This window comes from Rissa tridactyla, chromosome 9 (genome assembly GCF_028500815.1).
Source record: "Rissa tridactyla isolate bRisTri1 chromosome 9, bRisTri1.patW.cur.20221130, whole genome shotgun sequence".
Taxonomy (NCBI): domain Eukaryota; kingdom Metazoa; phylum Chordata; class Aves; order Charadriiformes; family Laridae; genus Rissa; species Rissa tridactyla.
The window spans coordinates 1,909,781-1,934,254 of NC_071474.1; the positions used below are offsets into that span (position 1 = coordinate 1,909,781).

Sequence of the window (24,474 nt, forward strand, 5' to 3'; positions counted from 1 at the left end):
GGAGCCCCCGGGAGCGCCCGCCTCCGCAGTTATCAGGTTAGTGTTCGCCGCGGTGCTGGGGCTGGGGATTCCGAGCGGAGCTGGTTGAGCCCTCAAAGTCCCCGACCGCGCTGGCTGAGGGGGGGGTCTCCATCGGTGTCACTGCGCCAGCGGAGCCGGCGACAGCCAGCGACTCCCGCCAGCCACCGACATGGACATGAAGAAAAGGATCCACTTAGAGCTGCGGAACAGGACGCCCTCAGATGTAAGCAATGCAAAAAAAATAATAATAATTAATAATAATAAAAATCCATCCCACATTTTTAATTTTTTTTTTTTTTGGGGGGGGGGGGTGGGGGTGTGCATCCCAACCCCGCGGGGCTCCGGGGAAAGGGGGGGACGGGGGTGGCGGCGGGGCCGCCGCCGCTGCTGCCCTTGAGGTGCCTACCTGTGTGTGTTGTGTGCGTGTGTGTTGTGTGTGTGGCCGCGCACCCCGGTTCGGGGGTCGCCCCCCGTCCCCAGCACACGCGTTACGGTCTGGGGAGGGGGGGGCGGGGGGGGCAACGAGCGGCTGCTCCCGCCGCCGCCGGTGCGCGATGCCTGTCGGGGGGCTCGCCGGGCATTAAATAAAAATAAGTTGGTGCTCCTCGCCCGGCGTGTTTAGTTGGCAAATATTTGTAGTGGGTGCTGGGCAGGGAGAGGCAGACAGGGACGGCGAGGGAGTTGCGAACGGTTTAGTTTAAAGTGCGTCTTCATTTCTTTGCAGTGATCAGGCAAGAGAGACTGGGGAGCCATATTTGTAACTTTGTAGTCCTCATGAACGCGCCCTTTCTCTCTCTCTCCCTCTCTCCAGATGCTGAGAAGATAAAAGAAAAAGAATTTTAAACCAATGCTTAGCGTTTTTGGCGATCGGGTATCGCCGCCGGTAGCGCGAGCGTTGAATAAAAAAAATATTGCAAGAAATAAACGCACTCTCCACCCCCTCCATCCCCACACACGCACACGCACAAAAAGGCTGGATGTGTGCGTGTGCGTGTTTTTCTCCCCCCCCCCCCCCCCCCCCTTTGCCCCCCCCCCCCCCGGCTCCTTTCCCCTTCCCCCGGGGCCGGACTTCAGGTTGTTGTTCCGCGTCTGGCGGAATAAACCGAGAGAGAGAAAAAAAACTTTGTCAGGACAAAAACAAAAAAAAAACCAAAACCAAACCAACAAACCTTAACTACCCACCCCCCCCCAAAAAAAAAAGAGGCGGCGGCAGCGGGGGAAGAGGTGCCCGGAGGCAGGCGGGGCCCCCAGCCCGCTCCGGCGGGGCTCGAACTCGGGGCCCAGGGAGGCGGCGGGGAAGCCCCCTCCTTCCCTCCCTCCTCCCTGCCCGCCCCGGCGGGGCCCGCCGCCGCCAGGCCCTTGCATAATGGCCGGGGAGGGCGAGGTGCGCCCCGGCCCCGCCGCGGGAGGGGAAGGAAGGGGAAGAACGGGGGGGAACGTACCTCTCCGGCAGGGGAGGGCGGAGGCGGGACGCGGCCCCGCGGCTTTTCGGTGTCCGAGGGACAAAGGCGGGCAGGTCGCTGTAACCTGCTCTTTAAAGTTTAAAAACTCCTGGGCTCGGAGGAGGAGGAGGACGGGGGGAGGAGGGCTCTCGGCGCGGCACACGCCGCCGTCTCCGGCCGGCCGGTGGGGCCCGGCCCGGCCCGGCGCGTCCGGTTGTGGGGGCGCGGGGGACACAATCGCCCCCCGCCGCGCCGCCGGCGGCCCCGCGCTGCCAGCGCCACACCGCAAGTAGGACGCGGCGCCATGTTTTGTTTGGTTTTTTTTTTTTTTTTTTTTTTTTTTGCTTCCCCCCCCCCCCGCCTTTCCCTCTCCTCTTCTTCCTCCTCCTCCTCCTCAGCCGCGGCGGAGGCAACGGCCAGGCGCGGGCGGCGGCCCTGCCCGCCCCGCCGAGCCGTGAGGGGAGCCCCGGCCCGCCCCGCTGCCTGTTCCCGCTCTGGTAGCGGCGGTGTGTGGAAGTGCGACATGAGGCGTTGGCGGAGGGGCCCTTCCCGCCGGCACTGCGGCGGCGGGGGCCGGGCGGCGGCGGCGGAGGGGCGCCCGGGCGCCCTCTCCGACATGACTGCCAGCCGCCGGGGCTGCCATTTTGTCGCCGAGCGCGGGGCGGGAGGAGGCTCGTCACGGCCACAGCGGGACGCGCCGGGCGGGTAAAAAGGCGCTGTTCGTCCCCTCCCCGCTTTATTATTATTTTTAATGATTATTATTTTTATTTGATGCCGCTGTGGGGTTGGGGAGGGAGGCCGCCTGCCCGCCCCCGGCCTGCGGCGGGCACCGGGCCTCACCTGCCCGCCCCGCCCCGGCAGCGCCCGCCCGGGGGAGCGGGGCCGGGGCCCGGGACCCTCCGCAGCCTCCCCCGGGCGGGCAGCGCGGCGCTGGGAATACGCCCTCTTCCTGGGCAGGGCCCTGCGGGAAGGTAGGTCTCTGCTTTTAGGGCTCTTTTTTCTTTTTTTTTTTTAATTTTTTTTTTTTTTCCTTTTTTCCCCGGCTTTTGGACGATTTGTCCATCGCTCCTACTGCTGGAGGCTGATTCACCATTTTAAACGCACACCTACGCTTTAAAGGCTTGATCCAAAGTGTGTTGGGTATAAACTGGACTTTTTTCGTGTTTGGTTTTTTTTTTTTTTTCCCGTCCACGCATGGATTTTGTTCAGTTTTTGCTCTGCTTTGGCTTATGCCAAAGAAAGTTGAGAGAGCTCAGACCTGGTGGGCAGTCACTGTTCCTCAGGAACTCTGAAATCTGCAGCGGTTGGTTGTAAAATAAGGCTTATTTAACCTGGGACCACTTCTTTTTACCTGCTCGCCTTTAGCTCTGGCGATGAGTTCTGTGTATCGGTCCTCCCGAGGTAGCAAAGGTGACGCCTCTGCTACAAAGCCAAATCTTTCTGGTTTCATGTGAAGGAGGAGAGATGCCATTTGGGAATGCCGTTCTATTTAGGGTCCGCTCTGTACAGCCATTGATTACAGATGTCTGCACGTGGTTTTTTTTGTCGTGGAGAACTAAGTGTACGGTTTGAAGTCTGGTTCTCTTAAAAATACCTATTAAAATAAAATTTAGCTAAATCCAGCTAGTGCTTTAGGTTAAATACTTGCAACCGGGGTTTAGAAGCGATCCTAATGCCAGTGCCATTTATTTATGGATTTTAGTAAGTCTTTGGGCATGAACAGGATGGTTCTGTGAATTGTTTTCGTTAGTCTCAGCTTTGATAGATAGGCAGTATTTCTCCTTCTGAGATCATTGTTTTCAAACTAGTGTAATGTAAATAAATCTTGGTGAAAATAACTATGAATATACTTGTTTTGGAGCTTCTGTCCTGTTTTGCGATACGTCTTGTATTTAATATATCCTGTTATCAAAATGTGCAGGATCAAAACTTCTTGTAAATCAAAGTTAGGTAAGAGGATGTTGATAAGGTGGTGCGGTTCTTTGTGATCCTATATTAATACTTTATAGTTTGATCTGGCTAATACGGTTCTCGTGTAGAATACCGTGTGCTACTGTGCAGCTGAGCTAGCTACTTCGAGCTCTTAAGTCATGTAATCCTGTAAGGTTACGCGTTGGCTAGTAAAACATCATATAAATGTCCTGAAGTGGGTTGTATAGGAACTGTTTCTTCCTTTGTCTCTTTTTCTTTGTTGTTGGTTTGTGCTTATTTTTTTAATTCTCTCTCCATTTTAATGTGAATTCAGTGTTGGTGAGAGGTCTGGGGCTTTGATACTTGAAATTTGTGGTTTTTTTTTTCCTGTGTGTTGTACAGCCAAAGTTGAGCTTGCACATCTGCCTTCTGCCCAGATATTTCAACTTTTTATCCCATTACGTTTAATGGTCACTGACAGTAGCGCACTTGGGGTAGCCTTTGTCACTTTGCTTATCTTATCAACGTGGGTTTCTATTATAATTAACTGCCTGCTAGAAATGAGCCAGGTACAGTTATTTTACATGAGTTTCCTTCAGAACCATCAGCCGGGGGTGGTGTAACCGCTGACCTCGCAGAGGGGGTGCTCGCCTGGGCATGTTTGCAGGCATTCTTGTTCATTCCCCGCGTAAACTCATTAGTAACATGCAAAGACTGTGAAACAAGCTCGGTACTAAGGCTCTTCACACTGAGGTAGGTTTTTTGAAATGACGCACAAAACCCATCTTCTTTGGTTTAGCACTGCCATGCCGGGTCTTCTAGTCTGAGGATTTAGTGCCTTACCAGCTCAAAATTGCGACAGTGATAAAATACTGACTGCAGCATTATTTCTTACAGTTCTGACTTTGTTGCACTTTAAAACTTACTTGACAGTCAGATTTCTCTCTGCCTTTCTGTAGATTTTAACACTGAAGGGAAATACAGTGCAAGCATCTTTACAAAGTGTTCTTTCAAATGAAGAACATAAATAAAAAGGCCCTTTTCCCCCAAGCTAGTTCCTTGTTGTGCTGCTTGCAAGAACAGTAGGAAGTTTAAAGTGACACGGAAGTCCTGCACTTAAAAAAATATTTTGGTCTTGTGTATGGGTGCAGATACATACTTTTTAGTATTTAGTAGTAGAATTAGTAGGCTGAAGTACCTCAAAATGGGAAGGGGATGTACTCCAGGTTTGAAACAAAGCGGGATACGGTTGTGTTGAGGGTGGCATGAGAGCAGCACGTACAAACTGTGCGACGTGTGCAGATCATCATGGATTTTTGCAGACTTGTGTCACTTAACTACTTGTGTAGCTGACAGCAGGGTGTAAACGTACAAGGAAATAGCTGTATTTTTTTTTTTTTTTGCAAACTTCCCAAGGCTGTATAACAGCTGGTTTTCATGGCACTGAATTTCCAGATGCAAACCTCTAAAATGAGTATCCCATGGGATGGATGCTCATCTTGGAGGGACTGCAGCCCACAGAAACCAGGCTGGAGAAGGGTGTGATGTGTGAAATTTAGACTAGTTTCACAGCTGACTATGGGGCTGACCAGGGAAGCATTCGGGAAATTCTCTTAACCTGGACCAAGTTTTAAGCATATGAAAGGAACTCTGAAAACACCAGTATAGGGTTCTAAATCTGGTTGCCTAATTTTCCCGTTTCTCTGTGATGCTGCTAGAAAATAACAATGTTAGAGTTTGTTGGGTTTTTTTTTAACCCTCAATTCTTGAGAATTCCCTTTTGACCAGCAACATGTAAAGTACAGTCACAAAATTTTCAGTATGATTCAGCTTTGTGTCCAAATACTGGATTGAGAAAAATGTATTACGAGAAGTAGGTGGGGTTTAGGTGATGTAATTGTGTTGTAGTCCATCAAGAAATGCATCTCCTGAAGAAAGGAGGGTTCTCGTCCTGCCCACTAAATGAAACAAGTTGTTGAAACAAGAGGGGGGTGGGAAAAAGCTTCTTAGTACAAACCTTCTAGGGTTAAGCCTAGCTATTATAATCCATCCTTGCAGCAGGATTTGTGTGTTATGTATCAATAAATAGAATATACCTTTCTGCCGCTCTGCTCTAAACGTACACCAAAAACTCCTGAATGTTTCAAGGTACCATTAATCACGTGGAGGGATTTAGGACTTCCAAAGTATTGCTATCTTTTGCTGTATTTAAAAGACCATATTGTTTACGTCAGTGGTGTATCTTTAAGTGTACATTGAATGGTGGCACAAGTATCAGTTGCTGTTTTCTTAAATATTTACATCCTGTAAGGCTGATGTTGACTGATTCATCCCATTTCATTCATTCTATGGATTACACCCCCCTCTTCCTGCTGTAAAGATACAGGTATTGGGAAGTTGTGGAGAAACCTGAAAATTAGAAACTGGACCTGTGAAACACCCAACGTCTTGAATGTTTTTTGAATGAATTAAAAGTAAGGGAAGGTTGTGGGAGTAGTTCTGGTTTGCTCACCAGAATCCCGTGCACCTACTGGGATCGCAGTGCCCTGTCTGCGAGGGAGCAGGGCTCACCCGGGGTGCCGGGAAGGGAGGAAAGGAGGAAGGGAGGTCCTCTCCTTGCCGTCTGCCGAGGCAAGCCTTGCCATTTGTGGCGCACATGATGGCTTTTGGCAGTTTAGATTGACAAACAGCTCAGCTCGATGAACCAAACCCTCTGTGTCCGCAGCGAGGTACGAGTCCCAAGTGGGAATAGAGAGCAGTGATGTTTTGGTTGTGCTTTGGAGTGATGGACACTTCTCGGCTATTTATGTGACACTGCCGGACTTGTTCTGCATATAATTTTTTCCTGTCTCCTCTCCTGCTCTGCTATCCTTCAGACAAAATAACTAGTAAATACACAGTCTGTATTTTTTGTCTAGGTTGCTAAAATCAGTCCTGAAGCCCTTGCATATATAAGCATGACCTTTGGAATATTTCCAAAAAAAAAAAAAAAAAAAAAGCCTCAGTGCAGTGGTTTTCCTTTCCACCACTGTGTAAAAGTTGTGCTCTCTATTGGAGCACTCATTTGTCCATCGACTTGGTCTATTGAACACTCTACCTTCAAAGCCATAAAAAAAGCTAGGAAAAGCTTATCTTTTGCAAGTATGATTTGCCAGTGCATTCTGTAGCAGCTGACATCTTCAGAGACTGCTTTCCGTATTAAATATGCAGCTCTTAAAATTAGTCTTAATTTAAATGCAGTGTTTCTTTTTTATGTATGCCTCTGCATCAGTCCTTTGTTGCTGAGGGCAATTCGGAGTGCATGCAACTGAACAAACTAAGCGGTTCAGCTAAATGCTCAAAATTTTTGACTGAAGAATTTTCAAATTAAAGGTGCACTGCAGCCTTATGTTGTGCTTCTGTTTTATTGAATAATAGCTGGCAGGGAACGAAAACCCCGTTGGATGTGGTATCACACACTCGGTTTCTCAAATAGGGAGAAACGGAGACATGGAGCTGAAGTGACCGTGCAAAGTCACCCACCCCAGCCAGGAGCAGTGCGAAGTGCTCTGCCCGTAGGTGATACCGGCTGTAGAAAAGGGAGAAGCCATCAACATTAATATGAATATTAAAAAAACCAAAAAAACCCCAAACATTTAATGCAAAGATCAAGCAATTTAAGTATTTGAAACAGTGAAATATTTTGAGTTTTTACAGAGTTATGTTCCCAACAGTAGAAGCAAAAATGAGACCTAGCTATATGCTTTTGAATGAAACAGCTTTCCCACGTCCCTAAAGTGTGTTCTCAATTTATTAATTAGTGTGTTGCTTATGCATATGGCTATACTGACCCTTGTAAATGTGTGAAAGTTTATTTATGTGACTCATGGGGTTTCTTGGTTGGGGGGCTGTTTTTTGAGAAAGACAAGGGCAGATTATTCTTTTTGGAAGTTTTTTAGTACTGGAGATGCCTCGTAATTAGATTGGAGTGTTAAGACGTTGTCAGAATTGCCAAGACTCTCCGTCCTTCTGCCACTTACGTATTTCGCTTGGACCTTTAGTTTCTCATAGAACAGAGCGAAGGGACGTAAAATTAGTGGGAGCCATATGTATTGCTCTCAGGGTTTTATAGCTATGCTGTGTAAAATGTTAGAGGGTACAAAAAGTAAATGTGTTGATATTGAGCCAGATTTTTTCTGAGCTGTGCAAGCAGCCTTAAGCTGTCTCTGAACACAGAGCAGCTTTGATTTTGGGGGGGGGTGGTAAAAGAAAAAGAAAAAGCACACAACAACAACGAACAAAACAAACCAACAAAAATTTCCTGTCTCTCCTCCCCCGCTCCTTTCCCTTGGCCAGGGTAGGGATGATGCAGGGTCCCCAAAAAATGCAGAGAGGCCAGCAAAAAGAGGCCACTCACTGCACTCATCCTTGTGGGAGCTAACACCAACAGAGCCCAGCCTGAGGGGAGTTTAAAAGGTGGCTTTAAACTGCTATTGTACTGCATTGCTTTGGACTTGGGGACTGTGATTTAACAAGGTGCTGGAGCCCAGACTGTGACAGATGTCCACTGAGATGCCTGTTTTGTCACCGGCTTGTTCTTGGTCCCTAAGCAAATGTTTTCCTGCAGTTCCTTGGTTGCACCTTTGTCCGGAGTCAATCCGAGTTTCTTCATCACGTGATTGTTGGACCAACTAAATTAAATACAAAGCACTTGCTAGGGTACAGTTTACAAACACAGGGTAAACGTGCGAGAACTGTGGCATTACAGTTCAAAGACAGCAGTATTGGGATCCATGCACGTCCATCCATATCGGTGCTTCTAGTGAAAAATATGAGAGGCACCAAAACTGTATTGGCATGATGCTGGAAGTTCAATTTTGGGCTTCTAAAACCCTCCGCTGAAGTGTTTAAAAGCGTTGGTGGAAGCTTCTGAGATACAGAAGAGGAATTCAGATATGAAAGTTTGGTGGGGTTGCGTCATTCTGAGAAACCCTAGATGAATTTTGAGGTCCAGCAGTTGTTTCACGTGACCTTGTTGCAAGAATTTGGAGTTCCAGCTCGACTGAATGGGTGTAGAATAGGCAAAGCAGCCAGAAGTGGAGCGGATTGCTGTTGAACCAGGCTGTGCTGGAAGCTGTTGTGTTCGGCGGTTGTGAATTGCTCAGTGTCGAAGGGGCCGGTTGCCGAGTGCTGGTGGAAGGGACGCCTTTGTTCGGGTGTGGGGAGCGTGCCTGGGGTAAATCCCATAAAATTCAGCCTGAACGGCTTTGAAATCCTGACAGACGCCTGGCGTTCAGCCGTGGTGAGGCGCTGCGCTTGTACCTGGTGTCTGTAGTGGTGGTAAGGGAGCGCTGCTCAAAATTACAAGCTATACACATTAATCCCATCCAGTCCCTTCCCAGCCGTCAGTCACTGCCTCTGCTAATACGATTCTCAAGTACTCTGGCCGCTAGATATCTTGCCCGTATCTCAAGGGAAGTGGTTTGTGTTACGTGGCCATTTTTTGCACAGCATTTCCCCCTGCCCCGGGATTTGCAGATTCTTTGCCCAATACAGTAATGACCAGAGCCTGTGCAAGGTAAATGGTGGTTGGCTAACTAGTTTAAGACATGTACTGCAAGTGAGTTAAATCTATTTATCCCATGTCAGATACTCATAATAAAGCCTTGAAGGGATATCTCAAAATCCAAAATCACATGTTGGTTTAGTAGGGGAAAAAAAAACTTTACTGCTGTCACCTGCGGTTGGTGCCTTTATTCTGGTTTGCCTTTTACTTGTGTATCTCAAGGGAGGAAGAGAATGTCAACCCTATTGGAATTTTCCCTTCCCTGTCAAATTTAATTCTGTTTGTGGCTAGATCCTCATCCCCGAGCATCTCCACCGGGCCATGCCCAGGAGGAGCAGGTGAGGAGTGCCCCGCGGAAGGGAAATCCCCCGTGGCACCAAGCCAGCGCCTTCAGTGCCATGGCACCTGCCTCCCTCCCCGTCCCGCGGGCAGCATGCCAGAGGTATGAGGGGGCACAGCCTGGACGGGCAGCACTCTGACAAGCCTGGAAAGGCTGAACAGCTCTTGAGGTGTCTCTTAATTGATGCATAGCAGCCCACTAGCTGCTCTAATTTGGGCTAGAGATTATTCTGCGCTCTTCTGTCTCTCGCTATTTTCCAGCAGGAGCTGAACTTTGCGTAGCCTGGCTCTGCTGTGTGTTTGTCTCACAAGGGGCCCCAGCGTGGCTGGAGATCTGTCTTGAATGTAGGTGGCAAACAGCTTGTGGGGCTGTCTTCATTTTTAAAAAAAAAAAATCAGTTCTTCAGGTTGGTTATGTTTTGGTGACCATCTTAGAGCAGAAGTTGCATCATGTCTTCGAGGCTTCAGAGCAGCTTTGTTAGCCCAAGGTATTAAGTAGGCTGTTCATTCAAGCTTTTTTTTGGCCTAGTCATGTTCCAGATAGTATCTGAAATGGAAATTCATGCAATGTTTATCTCCTCCAGAAGTAACCTTGGGGGAAGCTTGTAACGTGAGCGTGGAGAATATCGTATCCTTACCATCACTGTGCAGCTAAGCATGAGCGATGGGCTCCTGCAAGACTTGGGTGTTACCTTGAGCCTTGTCAAACCCATGCCTTCCTCAACAGATGAGAACGTCGTGACTGCGGAGGGTTGGCTTCTCTTCAACTTTGCTGCACAAATTGAGTGGAATAGAAACCTAAGGAGATCCATTTCCGCTCAAGGATCCCTGAATCTGCGTGAATACAGATCTAGAATACAGTACACAAACTAGGAGGACACAACTCTTGGCAGTCTGGTTACAGTAGACAGCAATGGTCATTCTTTACCACGGAGTGACGCAAGGCTTTGCGTGGACTGTGCAGACTTTTGAGACCAAAGAACTCCCAAAGACAGAAATGCAAGAAGTGTTTGAAGAAGTGTTTTTGTGTCTGGGAGACAATAAAACTGTCTCCGCTTTCAAAAGTAACGTGGACTTCGCTCCCACTTAACCACAATGGCCTTCCCTTGCTCTCCCCTCCCGTCTTCCCACAGCTCTCCCCTTCTCCAAATGCGGTTTCCATTGGGTTAAGACATGGGAAGGACTTCTCTCAATGCTCACCTGGATCGTTTGGTTGGGAGCAGTGCACGACAGAGTTAACCTATCATGTTTACCTGCTTTTTTCAATAAAAATGCCACGTAGTGGGATATTCCCGTCCTAGGGGTACCATATGCAACCTACACTTCAAAAGCATCTGGTCCATTGTGCTGAAAATGAGATGCTACAGCCTTTGCTGTTCCTGCTTGTAAAGCCAGCAGGATGGTATTTGTACTTGTAAATTTGCCTTTTATCTTTTAAAATTATACTCACAACTGTGTCCTTCCATCACCTTGGTAAGCCTTCAATTACAGACCAGGATTTGGGAGCTTAGTCCCAAGTTCACGGATCTCCCTGCCCATGGGTTGTAGGCTTTCTGAAGTAGAGACTTTGCCTTTTTACCTGTTACAATGGTAATGTAGATTAAAGGCTAAGGTGATAACATGCGTGGCTTAATAGTTGTCTGTGTGTAATTATATTCTGTTGATTGTGTATGTGATGATGACTCAAGAGCATGGTCCCTTGCAGAGAGGCAGCCTGGGAAAGGGAGGCAGGGGAAGGTCTGATGGGTGCCGTGCACAGCAAGCGAGTCCCAGATGTCACTTCTGATGACTCCCGTGAAATCCAGTGGCCACTTACACACGATTGCCTGTGCTTGGCCTAGGAATAGGTTGGAGTCTCACAGTAGACCCCGTGGCTATATTAAGGATGTCGTATATGCATTTGGGAGCGCAGCTGAATGCAGTAACCATACTAGGAAGCAGATAAGTCCCTGGTTATCAAGCAGGCAGTAATGTAGAGTGTGATGTCATGAAAGTCATGAAGAGATAGCAGGGATGCTGTCATCCACAGTTAACAGCGCAGCGTGCGTTACCAGAGATGTGATGTCATGTGCTGAAAGCATCTGGGGACCATCAGAAATAGAAACTGGGATGACCACAGGAGAACAGTTCCAAGGCGCGTGGTCTGAAGATGTTGTTGGAGAAGCAGCAATCTACTCACTTATGTGTGACTGCTGAAAACCGAGGACTGAGACCAGCAAACCACAGAGCGACACTCGAGCAGAAGTACGTGGGCAACCAGGAAGCACCTGCTCGAGCAGATGGTGCCTGTGGATTGGGGGAGAGGGGCAGCAGAGCCCCGAGCCACCCCGGGGACACAGAGGACAAGGCAGAATGGCAGGCTGGGCAAGAAACACTTGGCAGTTGAAGCTGTGCAATGTGTAATATCCCTACCCGAGCACCTGATGGTGCCTTATCATAAATGCTATCGAAGATGTGGTTATGTACTACAGGAACCAACCTAGCCACCTGCTTGTTAGGCTTTCTGCTAGACATTCACCTGCTGTTTGGGTAAGTATTGTGGTGTTACTTGTGGTGGTTGGTTACCTATGGCACGCTGCTCTTCCACTGTTTCTCACTACGTAGCAGTTTTTTGGCAGAGGGAGGAAAGATACGTACAGCTCGTGGTCTGTCTTGTACTAGTACTTACTTGTGTTAGTGCTTCAGTTGGTGCTTAATTTGCTTATGCATTGTGGCGTGGACAGGGATAAGGTTGACCCTACACAACTTCTGCAAGTTGAATCTTCCCGTCTTTGATGCAGCTAATCATGAATTAGCTGAGGACACTTACTCCCTTAGCCTGTCTCTCCAGACGAGTTCAGATTGTGCTCCCGAGTTCTGACTGACTGCTCATCTACGTGTCTGTAATATTGCAGAGGCCGCGGCGTCGTACAACTGAATTGGTTCAGACCAGCTGAGCCCACTTATCTTGTTCAGGTATATAACAAGGCTCAGAAAGGGTGCTCGCCCAGGCTACCCACATCAGGGAAAAGTTTATCCTGCGTTTTGGTGGCAGAATATGAGGAAAGAGATGTAAAAATTGTAATCTCACTGTGCATTTTCAACAAAGTTTGTTGGATGTCGGGAGAGTGATTCAGGAGCTGGAACTTTCCTTAAGATTACAAAGACTTCTGAAAAACAAACAAGGAATAGGTTTTTAGTCCTTCTGTCATACTTGTGTGGTAGTGAGCTGTTTTGGATGGAATGTAGCTTTGCTAAGGTCACCTTTCCATTTCTCCATAGACTGACACAGTTCTGTGCTCGCTGACTGTCGAGGCTGTAGCGTGCCTGGATGAGGCCCAGCATCCTCACAAGGGGGTGAAGGTTTGAGAAGAGACCTCTGTGCAGCCGCCAACGCGGTGGAAAAGGGCGCCGTTAATAACCCAGAGGGGCCTTGGAGAGCAATGGCCTCTCCCGGGGGGCCGGCGCTGCCTCGCCGGTTAACTGCAAAACAGCAAGGTCTTAAGGAGGAGATGGCAAATGAGAGTGGAAGGGGAGGAGAGTGGGATATGCAAGGCTGTAGGCTGAGAGGCGATGGGCAAATAGCTGCGGGTGTTTTTAATACTTATAGAAATTGCGTTAAGCTGGTGGTAGTTTCTACTGCTTGTACTGTAACCAAGAGAATTGGGTACGATGCAGCGGTGAGCGTGCACGTGGCAGTGAAGTTGGGAGAAGCCCCATGAGCCAAGTCCACCCTCCTTTTGCACACAGGTATTTTCTATGGGATTCTTAAATCTCTTCAAACATTAAGCCATTTTAATTTTGTCTTGAATTGTACTCTGCGGAGTCACGTTCTTTCAGAAGCGATGCGATGTGTTAATGTACCTCTGACCGCGTAAGCACTGAAATTACGTTGCTGCAGTTGTGCTTCTGGAGCGTTAGGAGCTTGTGCTGGGCTGTTTCCTAACCGAGCTCTTTGATTCCACCAAGCTTTCTACCACTCGCAAACCTGCCGGTTTGAGTCCACGATGGCTTCCCCGCGGAGCTGTTTTGACTGTACCTTTGCCCAGTATCTTGGTACTGGGCACAGCAACGAAGGGAGCATTGCGGTTCTGTATCAAACAGAGTTTTCTGAAAGGTAGAGAGGAAACAGCAGTCTTGAGCTAAAAAGAGTAAACTAAAAGTAGAAGCCAGTTGGCTCCTCTGCCACCATATTAAAGGGGTTTTCGTCTGCATCCATGGCTATTTCCAGCTCCACCTCAAATCTGTTTTCCAGCCCTGAGGAAGCTTTGTCCAATTCCGTGTTTGCCTCTTCTACGTCCTGCCCTTGGGGAGGGTGAAGGGATGGGTGTCCCACCTCCTGGGGTGAGGGCAGATGCTGTTTCTTTCTGAGTGGGAGGTTTAGGTGCTGCTTAAGTGCCCTTGCCCTTGCAGCCGTGCTCCTTTGCCCTCCTGGCTCCAAAACATGTCCGTAGGTGGGTGCTCAGACGAGCCACCTTGCTGGCCAAGGGAGATAACGGGGCAGGCAGGGGCCTCTTGTGCTGGTGAGGAAGGACACAGATAGGGGGGAATGTAGCTGCCCTACAGTCTGGGTTTGGGGTGGAGCTTCTTTTATTTTACCTTTTTTTTCCTTCCTTTTTTTTTTTTTTTTTTTTTTTGGCGGGAGCTCTTGTGTGTGTGTGAAGCAGATGACTCATAAAACGGTGTGTTTGTCCCCAAATTGATCTCGCTGGAGGATCCTGATACTTAAATACTGTTACAGTAAGAAAATATGCATGTTTGCCTTTAAAATGGCTTTCCTGCTGTCCAAATTTCAAAGCAGAGAGGGTTTTTTGTAGTTTGTTTTTGGGGTTTTGGGTTGGTTTTTTTCCCCCCCCACTGGAATAGATGTATGTGGGATCAGAAGCATTTGACTTGATCTTTGGTTTCTTCTGACCAGCCTAAAATTCTTCTGGAAGACTTTTGTATAGTCATTCCCTGTCATAATTCTTCTAGGAAAATTGTAGAGTCTTGGAAAATGTATTTCCTGTCTAACGCTGATCCTCCTACTCTCAATGAATCACTTGTACTCTCGTGTTGCTTTGGGCTGACTTCCCTATTGACTTCAGTGCTTGGGATTTAATTAGAAATCTAGGGATGTTATTTGGAGCTATACAGCTACATGGGATTCTTCTCTGTGCAGCGGGATTACAGTAATAAAAAAAATGTAAAAAAATAAAATATTTGCATATTAACTGTCTGTCCTTGGTGTGAACGGAAGAGTTGCTTCACGTTTCTGCATACGCCGCTCTTGCAGACTTCTTTTATGCCATCCGCAGCGTAAAGCAGCACCCCCTCCATTTCCAAACCTGGAAACAAACCTCAGGCATGGGACGGGGTGCGTTTTCTTGGGTGTTTTGTAGGGGAGAAGTAAGCCCCAGCAATTGTCCGTCGGTGTGAAAATGTCTGGGTGTTCCCCGCCTGGGTGGGCCCGTCCTGTGGAGTCACAGTGCTCGGTGGCAGAGCTTCCCCAGAGCCGAGGAGAACTCGCGTTGGCTACTAAGGGACTTGAATCCCGTAAGGCTGGCCTGGCCTTAGGGTGGAAAGGAGCAGTTTTATTCAGGGTGGGGTGTATTTAGGGGCTCTTTTGGCATTGATGCTGCTGTTTGTGTCCGTTAAAGATAGCACCTGCAAAAAGAGTGGTGCTGTATTTAAAAAAAAAAAAAAAAAAACAAAAAAAAAAAAACCCAAAACCCGGCGGAGCCCTGCAGCCTGTTACTTGCTGTACACACCCGTGGGGCTGCCGGGCTCGGGCTGGCAGGTGGGTCCTGTGCTGCTCGGGCCCATGGGGACATTATCTTTGCCTCTCCCTTCGACCCTCCCTGCCGCAACAGGGCGAGGGAGATAAGGGCTGCGCCGCCTCAACAGCAGCTACGCTCGCGGGACCTCCCCTGCCAGCATCCTCTGACACAGCCCTTGTAATTCCCCAAGAAGGCCAGTGCCTTGCTGGAGATCTTCCCCTAAAGCACCGTCAGGCCACCCTAATGAGGAGGGGGGAGGGTGGGCTCCGGCGAGACTTGGTTTAGGATCGCCAGTGCCTACTTTAGGTTCCAGGAGGGTCTGAGCAAACAGTGATCTCTCCACGCTTGAAAAGCTTGAGTAATTTCTGCGTGCAGAGAGAAGCTATTTTAACAGCTGATGATATGTTGTAATAGCACACGAGTCGTACAGGGTGTCTAAGTAGTAGGTTAGTTTAAAAATAAATAGATGGCTTTCGTATTTTTTAGAGTGCTTATTGCTCGCCTTTACTAAAGGCGATGCTACTTCTAACAGCCAAATCGGTTAAGCCAGGATTCGTGTTTTTGAACTGTTTACATTGTTTATAGAACAACACAAAGGTGGTCAGTTGAAGCAAAGCCAAATATCTGTGTTTCTGAAACGCTGCTAACCACGCTAGCAAAAATAGGGATCAAACAGTGAAAATAACCTTTCGCATACTTCCCAGTCTACTGGAATACCTTTCATTTTTGCCTGATCTGTGCCATCCTTTGCTCGGGAGTGAAATCTTTGTCCTCCACGCAGAACGTCTCATGCACATTTTGCATTGTTCTCTTCCCAGGTTAAAGAACTCGTTCTTGACAACTGCAGGTCATATGAAGGCAAAATTGAAGGCCTCACAGATGAGTTTGAAGAGCTGGAATTCTTAAGTACAATCAACGTAGGCTTAACCTCAGTTGCAAACTTACCAAAGTTAAACAAACTTAAGAAGGTAAATAAAATGTCCTGTGCTATTTCCCTCCCTCTTTGCACTATACCGAATGCAAAATAGTTGTCTGCATGAAAACCTAATTTAGCTGACCAAACTGCTTTGTGATACGTGTTTGCACTAAAAACTCAAGATGTTCACGTGCCTTCCAGCTCGAGCTAAGCGACAACAGAATCTCAGGAGGGCTGGAAGTGTTGGCAGAAAAGTGTCCGAACCTCACACATCTAAATCTAAGCGGCAACAAAATAAAAGATCTCGGTACAATAGAACCTCTGGTAAGTTGAAATCAAACCCCATTTTGTGATGAGTAGAGACATTACAGGCTTGGAAAGTCCGAAGCGAACTTGCGGTGGAGTGTCTTGGGCGCTTATCTCTGCGGGCAGGTTGCCCGGCGCTCGAGCTGGCCCCGGGCTCTGTGGCAGCCCTGCCCCGGGGCTGTGCCCGCAGCCTGAGCGGCTGCTTCCCTCTAGCGGCTGCGGCTCCGGGGAGCACGGCGGCTCTCCGCCACGGCCGGGGCCGCGGGGCTGTCTCCCGGGCGCTCTGCTCCAGCTCGGTGCGTTTTCCCTGAAGCGCTGGGTCTAAAATCGCCAGCCGCCGCGTCTGCCCCGGCTGCGGCGTGTGGTGGTGGGGGGGGTAGGTAGGGGCCAGCTGCAGCATCGCCTGCCTCCCTCTGTACTGGGTTTGCTCGCTGCAGCTGGGCAGAGGTTGCTGAGCTTCCAGCTTATTCCTGCTGGTTTCCATTTCCTCTCATTATGCTCCTTATTTCAAGTGCTGAGTTCAGGTTTGTCAGGTTGCAGTTCCAAGGAGCATCCTAGTGTCAGTCCCGGTAGTGCTGCTTTCTAGCTTTCGGCTTGTGTGCCCTTTGCTCTCCAGAAATGAACAGGTTTGGTTCGTGTTTATTTCATAAATACTTGCTTATAAAACATCTCGAGGAGCAGTTCTCACATGAGTCCGTCTTGGCTCTCCTTTCCCCCAGGAGAAGGGGAGAGCAGAGCGGTTCAACTCACGTAGCAAACGGATGAGAGAGAGGATTCTAACCGCTACCAGTTTCGGGCTTATTGTTTTCTCGATGTCACTGTTGGTTTACACGCTAAACTCCAGAAGGGAGGTATTTCATAAGACTTGATACAAATCCTCAACTGCTTGTGCTTTTATTGTTGGTACTTCGAAATGCTGTGGGCGATGCAGACTACCTCCTCCTCAAAAAAAAAAAAAATCAAGAAGGAATTGAATTCCTGTTCAATTTCTAAGTCTTTTTTCATTTTTCCAAATGCTAGGGAGCAATCATTAAAATTTTTTAAATCTCTCTTAGCAAAATTCCCGTGTCCAAAGAATAGTCTGTTTCTTCTTCTGTTGAAAGTAGTGGTGTAAATATACCTGACTGCTGGCTCCAGTATCTTGCCTTGTGTTTCTGGGATAGCTGATGGGACTAACATTTGTTCTCAGCTTGGCCCCTCGCAGCATGTGTGATTTTTGCACCGTCACCTGTTTCCAAACTTCAGTCTTCTACTGGTGAGATGCTGAACTTGAGAGAGACCACTCAGATACCAAAGCGGCAATGGCCAGGCATTGCAGATTTCTCTTCCACACCAAATTAGTAGGCAGAGACCAAAATGACCCTATTATCGTGGGAAGCTCTTGAGCACGGTAACTCTGCCTGCTGTTGCATTCTCTGCTCTGTAGAGAACTACGGTAACGCTGAACTTTCCTTTCTTTGCAGAAAAAGTTAGAAAACCTGAAGAGTCTAGATCTTTTCAATTGCGAGGTAACCAACTTGAACGATTATAGAGAAAACGTATTCAAGCTCCTCCCGCAACTCACATACCTCGATGGCTACGATCGGGATGACAAAGAAGCACCGGACTCTGATGCAGAGGGCTACGTGGAGGGCTTAGACGATGAGGAGGAAGATGAAGATGGTATGTGAATTGTGCTACTTAGTGTACGTAAGTTAAATGATCAGTATGCTGCCTAGTACATTTTGCTTCCAGCTCTGACTTGTTGGCAAGAGAAGGGTGTTCTCAGCAGCTCCTTCCTGACTGATGTAAAGGAGAAGTACCTCAGTGTCCTCTGAAGGAACGAGGGGAAAGGAGATGGGCAGGGCCTGAAAGAGCTACTTTCTCAGTCTTATCTCTAGTGAAAGATCGGGATGACAAAGAAGCGCCGGACTCTGATGCAGAGGGCTACGTGGAGGGCTTAGACGACGAGGAGGAAGATGAAGATGGTATGTGAATTTGTGCTACTTGGCGTACGTAAGTTGTGAGATTGATATGCTGCGTGGTACGTTTTGCTTCCAGCTCTGACTTGTTGGCAGGAGATGGGTGTCCTCAGCAGCTCCTTCCGACCGATGTGAAGCAGAAGTATCTCAGTGTCCTCTGAAGGAATGAGGGGAAAGGAGATGGATAGGGCCTGAAAGAGCTACTTTCTCAGCTGTATCAATAGTCAAAGGTGGGGGGAGTGAAAGGGTGGTAGAAGGTAGGGGCCCAGAGGAGGAGTAAGACGCTGAAGGAGTTCAGGGAACAATAAACCCCAGGGGATGAGGAACATGAGGGAGAAGTGGGTAAGAAAGGACGGCATGCACACGCAGTTTTCCAGGAACAGTGCGGTCAGGGAAGTATGAGCAGTTGTGTACACCCTGATGGGGAAGTGTGGGGTGGAGAACCAGATCGGGCATAGAAAAAAGTAGCTGAGTCAAGGAATTAAGTAAAGGAGCCAAGGCATTAATAGGAGGTTGTAGCTGCTCCGTGAGGACAAAGTGAACTAGTAGGTATCGGGCAGAAGAGAGGAGAGTGTGTGTATGGAAGTGTGCCTGGGGCAAGCTCTGTGAAAGGCACTAATGAAGCAGCAAGCAACTTTTTAACGTTAGGAAAATGCACGGTGGGTCCCGCTGTGCTGCAGGAGCCGTTCTGCCTCCCCGGCAGACTGCACTCGGAGGCATGGGTGTACTGGTCGGATGAGTATCCGGCTGGGTTTGGGGAATTTGCTAGACTCTTCAAACCCAGCTGCACAGCAAAAGCGGAATAGCTGGGCTTGCACTTTTCCCTCGAGTGCTGAATGTGAGCAGTGGTGAGAGGGGCGAGTGCTGCGGCACCGCCTGGCAGAGTGGTGCATTCCGCCAGGTTCGGCGGGGACAGGCTCTTCTCATCAGAGCTCAAGTCTGGGCCTGCATTCGGCTGCATGAAAAAGCTCCATAACACCATTCCTGCAGCATGGAAAACCGCTACTGGTTTGTTGCTTGGGCTAGTTGCATTTAATCTTTTTTTCTCTTGAGAAGAGATTGCAAACCCGTAAGACGGGTTGTGTGTGACCCTTTTGTATGGCTCTGGCAGCATAAAGGCAAGGGGTGTCCCATGGGGAGGGTTCCCAGTGCACGGCTGGTTGGCTTGTAAAGTTCTGCTCTATCCCTGGTGGGAGCAGATGGACACTTGCAGATGGACACTTGCAGATGAAGAGCCGCAAGTGTCCCACGGGCTCAAAAACGCATATTAGTAGCGGGAACTGGAGCAGCTGAAGCTAAAGTGGTCCCGAGGCTGCTGTGACTTACTGTCGAGGCCCCTGCAGGTCTAGAGCAGCTCAGACCGTGGGTGCAGCTGCCACACTACCCTGTCGCTGGGCTGAAGCGGCACAGTGCTACGTCTAGCCCTGTCTAGCAGCTGCAGAGCTGCCTTTAATTCTGTGCTGCCCTTAAGCAGTGCTTTCAGCTTGCCTCTTGTGTCGGTAGGAGGTCACATCTCAGGTGGCAGTGTTGGAAAAAAGTAAACTTTCAATGTCTGAGTGGTTAATCTCGTTTGACTGTATAGAAGAGGAGTATGATGATGATGCTCAGGTAGTAGAAGATGAAGAAGACGAGGAGGAAGAGGAGGAAGGAGAAGAGGAGGATGTGAGCGGAGAAGAGGAGGTAAGGATTTATGTAGTTAATAATGGGTGTGGAGCGAACATTCTCTAACTGGGAATAGTTGGGCAAGAAATACACCAAATACTGGAGGCTTTTAGTACTTGAAGTGCGTGCTTGCTTTTTCACTTGAGAAGCATCGCAGTGGGGGGTGGCTTTGAGGCACGCCTGTCTATGAGCCAGCTGCCATCTAGTGACCACTGACATGAAATCATTCTGTTTATTGGGCTGATGTCAAAAATACAACCAGGAATGTCTGCAGACCTAGTCTGCGGTGCCTTTGAGGGGCTGGGGTTACAGCCTCCGTACAGACGAGAGTGGTACCTGCGTCACCCACCCCGTGCTCTCAGAGCAAGGTTCCTCCTTGGGGCACGTACCTTGTGATTCTTCAGGACGCTGGAATCCTTAGCGCAGCCGAGCTCCTGCGTGCAGGGTGTGCTGAGCCAGTCGCCGCCTGCCGAGACTTCGCTCCCTGCACAGCCACTGGGATGGGGCTAAAATTTGGCTGTCGGAGGTCGTATTGCCTGTCCTCCGGCCAAACGGAGGATCTTAGATCCTTAACTGCTGCTCCTGAATGGCCGGTCGCCCTCTTCTCAAAACCAACAGCAGCTCCTCGGGCTCTGGAGATGTCTGTGGGTGTTTTAACTCTCTCTGCCCCTAGAACACGTGCCTTCTACTGACCAGTCATCAAGTTTTACTAAACTCAGGACATCGTAACAAAATTTGCAGCTACATATCCGTGTGAAGTGTAAAACCACTTTCTCGCTGAAGGCTTGAAGCTGGAAGTGGCTGCTCTGGTGGCTTGTGATTTTCTGCAGTGAAACTTGTGCCAGAGCCTGGTTATACTGTAGCAAAACCCTGCACTTATATAAAAGTGCGTGGGCAGTGTCTGTCTTTTTATTTGGTTTTTGTTTAAGATGCTTCAAGGACTTTCTCTCTGTTGTAAAATGCTGTTGGATATTGCCAAATTGTGAAAGGTCCTGCACTAAACCTGACTTCCTTAATCCCTCCTTTTTTTTTTCCCCCCCTTTTTTTTTTTTTTTTTTTTAATCTAGGAGGATGAGGAAGGCTACAACGATGGTGAGGTAGATGACGACGAAGATGAAGAAGAGCCCGGTATGGCAGCAATCCAGTTTCTGCTAGAGATAAAATAATAGCTTAATTTTTTTTAAAGTAAAATACCATTTTCTAAAAAGCAGGCTCATGTTTGTGTTCCTGCTCCTTTGATAGCAAACCAGTTGCCAAAGCAGAAGCTCGTTGAACTTGTTCAGCTTCTCAGCAGCATGGGCGAGCGCTCATATAATTCAAGTTGTGTTTTATTTTCTAGAGGAAGAACAGGGACAGAAGAGAAAACGAGAACCTGAAGACGAAGGGGATGAAGACGACTAAACTGAATAACCTATTTTGAAATTTTCCTATTGTGATTTGACTGTTTTTACCCTGTATTTCCCCTCCCCACGCCCCCAACCTTTTTTTTCTTTTTTTTTTTTTTTTTTTTTTTTTTTTTTTTTTTCCTGATTGTAATGTTGCTGTGGGAATGAGAGGGAGAAGCAGACCGGGTGGGCAAGGGAATAAAATACTATTTTTACTGCCACTCCTCCTATTCATTTTAAATTTTTTTCTTTTTGTCCCTCTCTTAGTCCCTGTAACTGCAATAGTAAGTATAAACCAAGTGGTAATTTGTTTCTTATTATTGGAGTGGATAGTTTGACATCTTTTAAAAAAAAAAAAAAAAAAAAAAAGACAAAAAAGTTGAAGATCAGTGGACGATACCCCAAATAACACATACTCTGTCCCGAGACAGCTGAATAGCGTTGGCTGTCGGGATGTTTCCGCCGCTGCCAGTCACTAAATCCATTGTCAGCGTTTTTTTGGGGGGTGCTGCAAATCCAGGCAGAGCATCCCTCCACAGCAACGGGTGTGAGAATGGCATATTGATAAAGTGATTTCTTTGTTGCCTGTCCGTGAATGACTGCCATTTTCAGCCAATGCTTTCCCTGCTTTTGTAGGTACCTTTTATTTCGCTGTTTGTAAATAGTGACCAAATGTTTTTGTTGGGGTTGTTTTGTTGGTTTTGTTTTTTTTTTTTTTTTTTTTTTTTTTTTGGGGTGTTCCTTTGGATCTGGTTTGTGGGGTGAATTTCCAATCCCCCCCCGCCCCTTCCCTTCCCCCCCCCCCCTCCCCGTGTGTTGCGTGTTTTCCTTTCTGTTTGTTTTTGGGTTGGTTTTCTTTTTGGCTAGGGTATAGCCAAGACACTGAAAATGGCAGGCATTTAAATATATATATAAATATATATAAAAAGTGTTCCTAATTCCTGAGTTACTAGTGAAATGAATTTGACAATTGTAATAAAAAAATGTTTCAACCCTTTTAAATAAGGTGTGTACTATTTTGGTCTGTAATATATAACACCTAGTCAATTTTAAGTGATGAGAAACTACTTCCACTTGTGCTATATACTTTGAAAATTTTTACAAACCTAAATACAGGAGGCAGTTCAGCATGTAGGGTAGGAGGTTTCTTTTCATACACTCAAGCACGAGATACTAATACAAAATTGTATTTTCTTACCTAGTGGAAGTCAGTAAAATGACTGAAAATACCTAGTGAATGTACAGTTTTACTTTCATATCCCTCTTTAAAATAGCTTTAGAAGTGACCTGTATTTCCTAGTCAATATTTCATCTGTATAAATACATTTGCAACAGTTTTTTTTTCCCAGAAGAGCCAAACTTTGAGTTTTATGTCTGTTTGTCATTGATGAATTTCAATAAATCTTTTTATACAATTTTTCTGTGGCTTATTTGAGTAAAATGGGCCACTGGGAAGGAATCGCATACCTTTTTAAAAAGGCATTTACTAAGCTATTCTGGTAAATTCCCTGATATTTTTAGTAACTTGATGATACGTTTTGCTCCATAAGAACTACTCTTAGCCATGGTTGGGTGAAACCAAGGGAGAGGTTTTGGCTTTAACGCAAATAACGGGATATGCCATTTTTCTTCCCAAGTGAGGGTTTCTTCTGTGTCACCAGCGTGATTATCACAGTTAAGCACGTTCATTCCCACCGGTTAATCCTGTCCCTATTTACCCAGGCCCGGAAGAAAGGACACTTGATTCCCTTTGTTCGAGCCAAGCGCTGGGGTTCGGTGTGTGAGCTCTGGGTTAGTGCACCTCCGAGCTTTGTCCGTCCGAGACGAGCGCTGTCTGCTGGGACTTACTGCCGCTCCAGAGCCAAGTCTCCGCGTTTTCCTCTCTTTGTGAGTGAGTTGGGTATTAAAGGTAAATGGCACAGCAGGTAGCACGGACTGTGTGCTTTGAAAAGCTGCTGTGCCGTGCAGGAGCACGAGAAGCTGTGGAAGATCACGTATTGCTCCTTCTTCACTGGATCTCTTTGGTAAAAAACATGCCTTTTTTTTTTTTTTTTTTTTTTTTTTTTTTTTGTAGGTGGGAAGCCACACTGTGGTGAAGCCTTTGTGTAGGGTGGGGTGTTTTTTGTTTGGTGGTTTCTTTTTTTTCAAGAGGGAATCCAACTGGGCAAACTGCTTCCCTCTCCGGCTGGGATCCGCTGCAGTGAAACCGAAACCCTGCGCTGGCAGGGCAGGGCCAGGCTGCTGCGAAGCCGCCAGCGGCCACCAGCCCTCAGGCAGGGCCAGCAGCTCTCGGGCTACAGCCCAGGGCCCTTGTGGCACCGCAGACCAGCTTAGCAGTTTGGCTTTGTACTGGGGAACTCGTTTTTTCCAAAGACGCAGCTTTTTACTCGAGCTGTTGGAAGGAAGCGGCAGCAGCCGGACCTGACCTTTCCTGCGCCACGAGCCTCGGCAGCTCCCAGGGACACGGCAACCGGGGACGCCCGGATGAACGTCCCCTTTGCCTGCCGCAGACGCAGCAGTGCCAGGCTCACGTGGTGAGGTTGAAGTGACATTTGGTTTAACCTTTGTCGCCCGTGGGCTCTAAGTGAGCCACCGCTGGCTCGCAAAGCACTTTTTCCTCTTACCCTGGCTCAGAAACCCTTCAGCTCTTCACCCTGTGGAAGCAGTGAGTGGCCCAGGTGTCATTTAAGTGACTCTTCTCTTTGTACTGTTAATTGTTCCAAAGCTGACTTTGGAATTAATTAGGTTTCTCAAGGAAAACTGCAGCGGTAAGGCCTTTGCTGGCCATGCCTGGTGTTCACTGCTTTTCCCTGTGCCCTAACCCTGGGAGAGGAGGGGCAGGGACGAGGGGAGGCAGGTCCCTGAGTGACTTCTGCCCGCCTGCTGCCGCTGAAAACAAAAACGAGGTTTGCCCGATGCGGCTCATTTCACAGTTATTTCGTATTTGATAGTACGTGAGTGCAGCCTTGTCACGCTGAGAACCGACGGCCTGTGTTCCCAGGCGCTCTGTGCGCGCGTCACCACTGGCTAAAGATCCTTAGCAACTCGCAGTGATACCGATCAACGCACCACCCCTTGGAAAAAACCCAAACTCCAGTATTTTATGACAGTCCAGCAGGAAAACCCAGGTAGAAATACTGTCAGAAACAAGTAACGGGAGAGTTCAGCTCCATCAAATGCCACGTTTTTGTGTCACTCTGCTCCTTTTGCTCTCGCTTTGCCTTTTAACGACAGGGTGGTTTGAAGAG

The 24,474-nt window shown here is 48.1% G+C and overlaps 1 protein-coding gene across 3 annotated transcripts; it reads left to right on the forward strand.

Annotated features, from left to right (window-relative positions):
• The first annotated feature begins 37 nt into the window (after nt 1-37).
• On the forward strand, nt 38-22,641 carry ANP32A (acidic nuclear phosphoprotein 32 family member A). Of its 3 annotated transcripts, none has more exons than XM_054215458.1 (8): nt 38-244; nt 15,815-15,964; nt 16,114-16,236; nt 17,682-17,880; nt 18,087-18,185; nt 19,762-19,859; nt 20,909-20,969; nt 21,181-22,641. In XM_054215458.1, exons 1-8 carry the CDS (start codon nt 191-193, stop codon nt 21,240-21,242), a joined length of 846 nt encoding a protein of 281 aa, XP_054071433.1. In that variant the 5' UTR covers nt 38-190; the 3' UTR covers nt 21,243-22,641. The 3 variants fall into 3 exon arrangements, with proteins under 3 accessions (XP_054071433.1, XP_054071434.1, XP_054071432.1); XM_054215457.1 differs by lacking the exon at nt 38-244 and adding an exon at nt 11,110-11,787; XM_054215459.1 differs by lacking the exons at nt 38-244; nt 19,762-19,859; nt 21,181-22,641 and adding an exon at nt 10,920-11,787.
• Nucleotides 22,642-24,474: the final 1,833 nt, after the last annotated feature.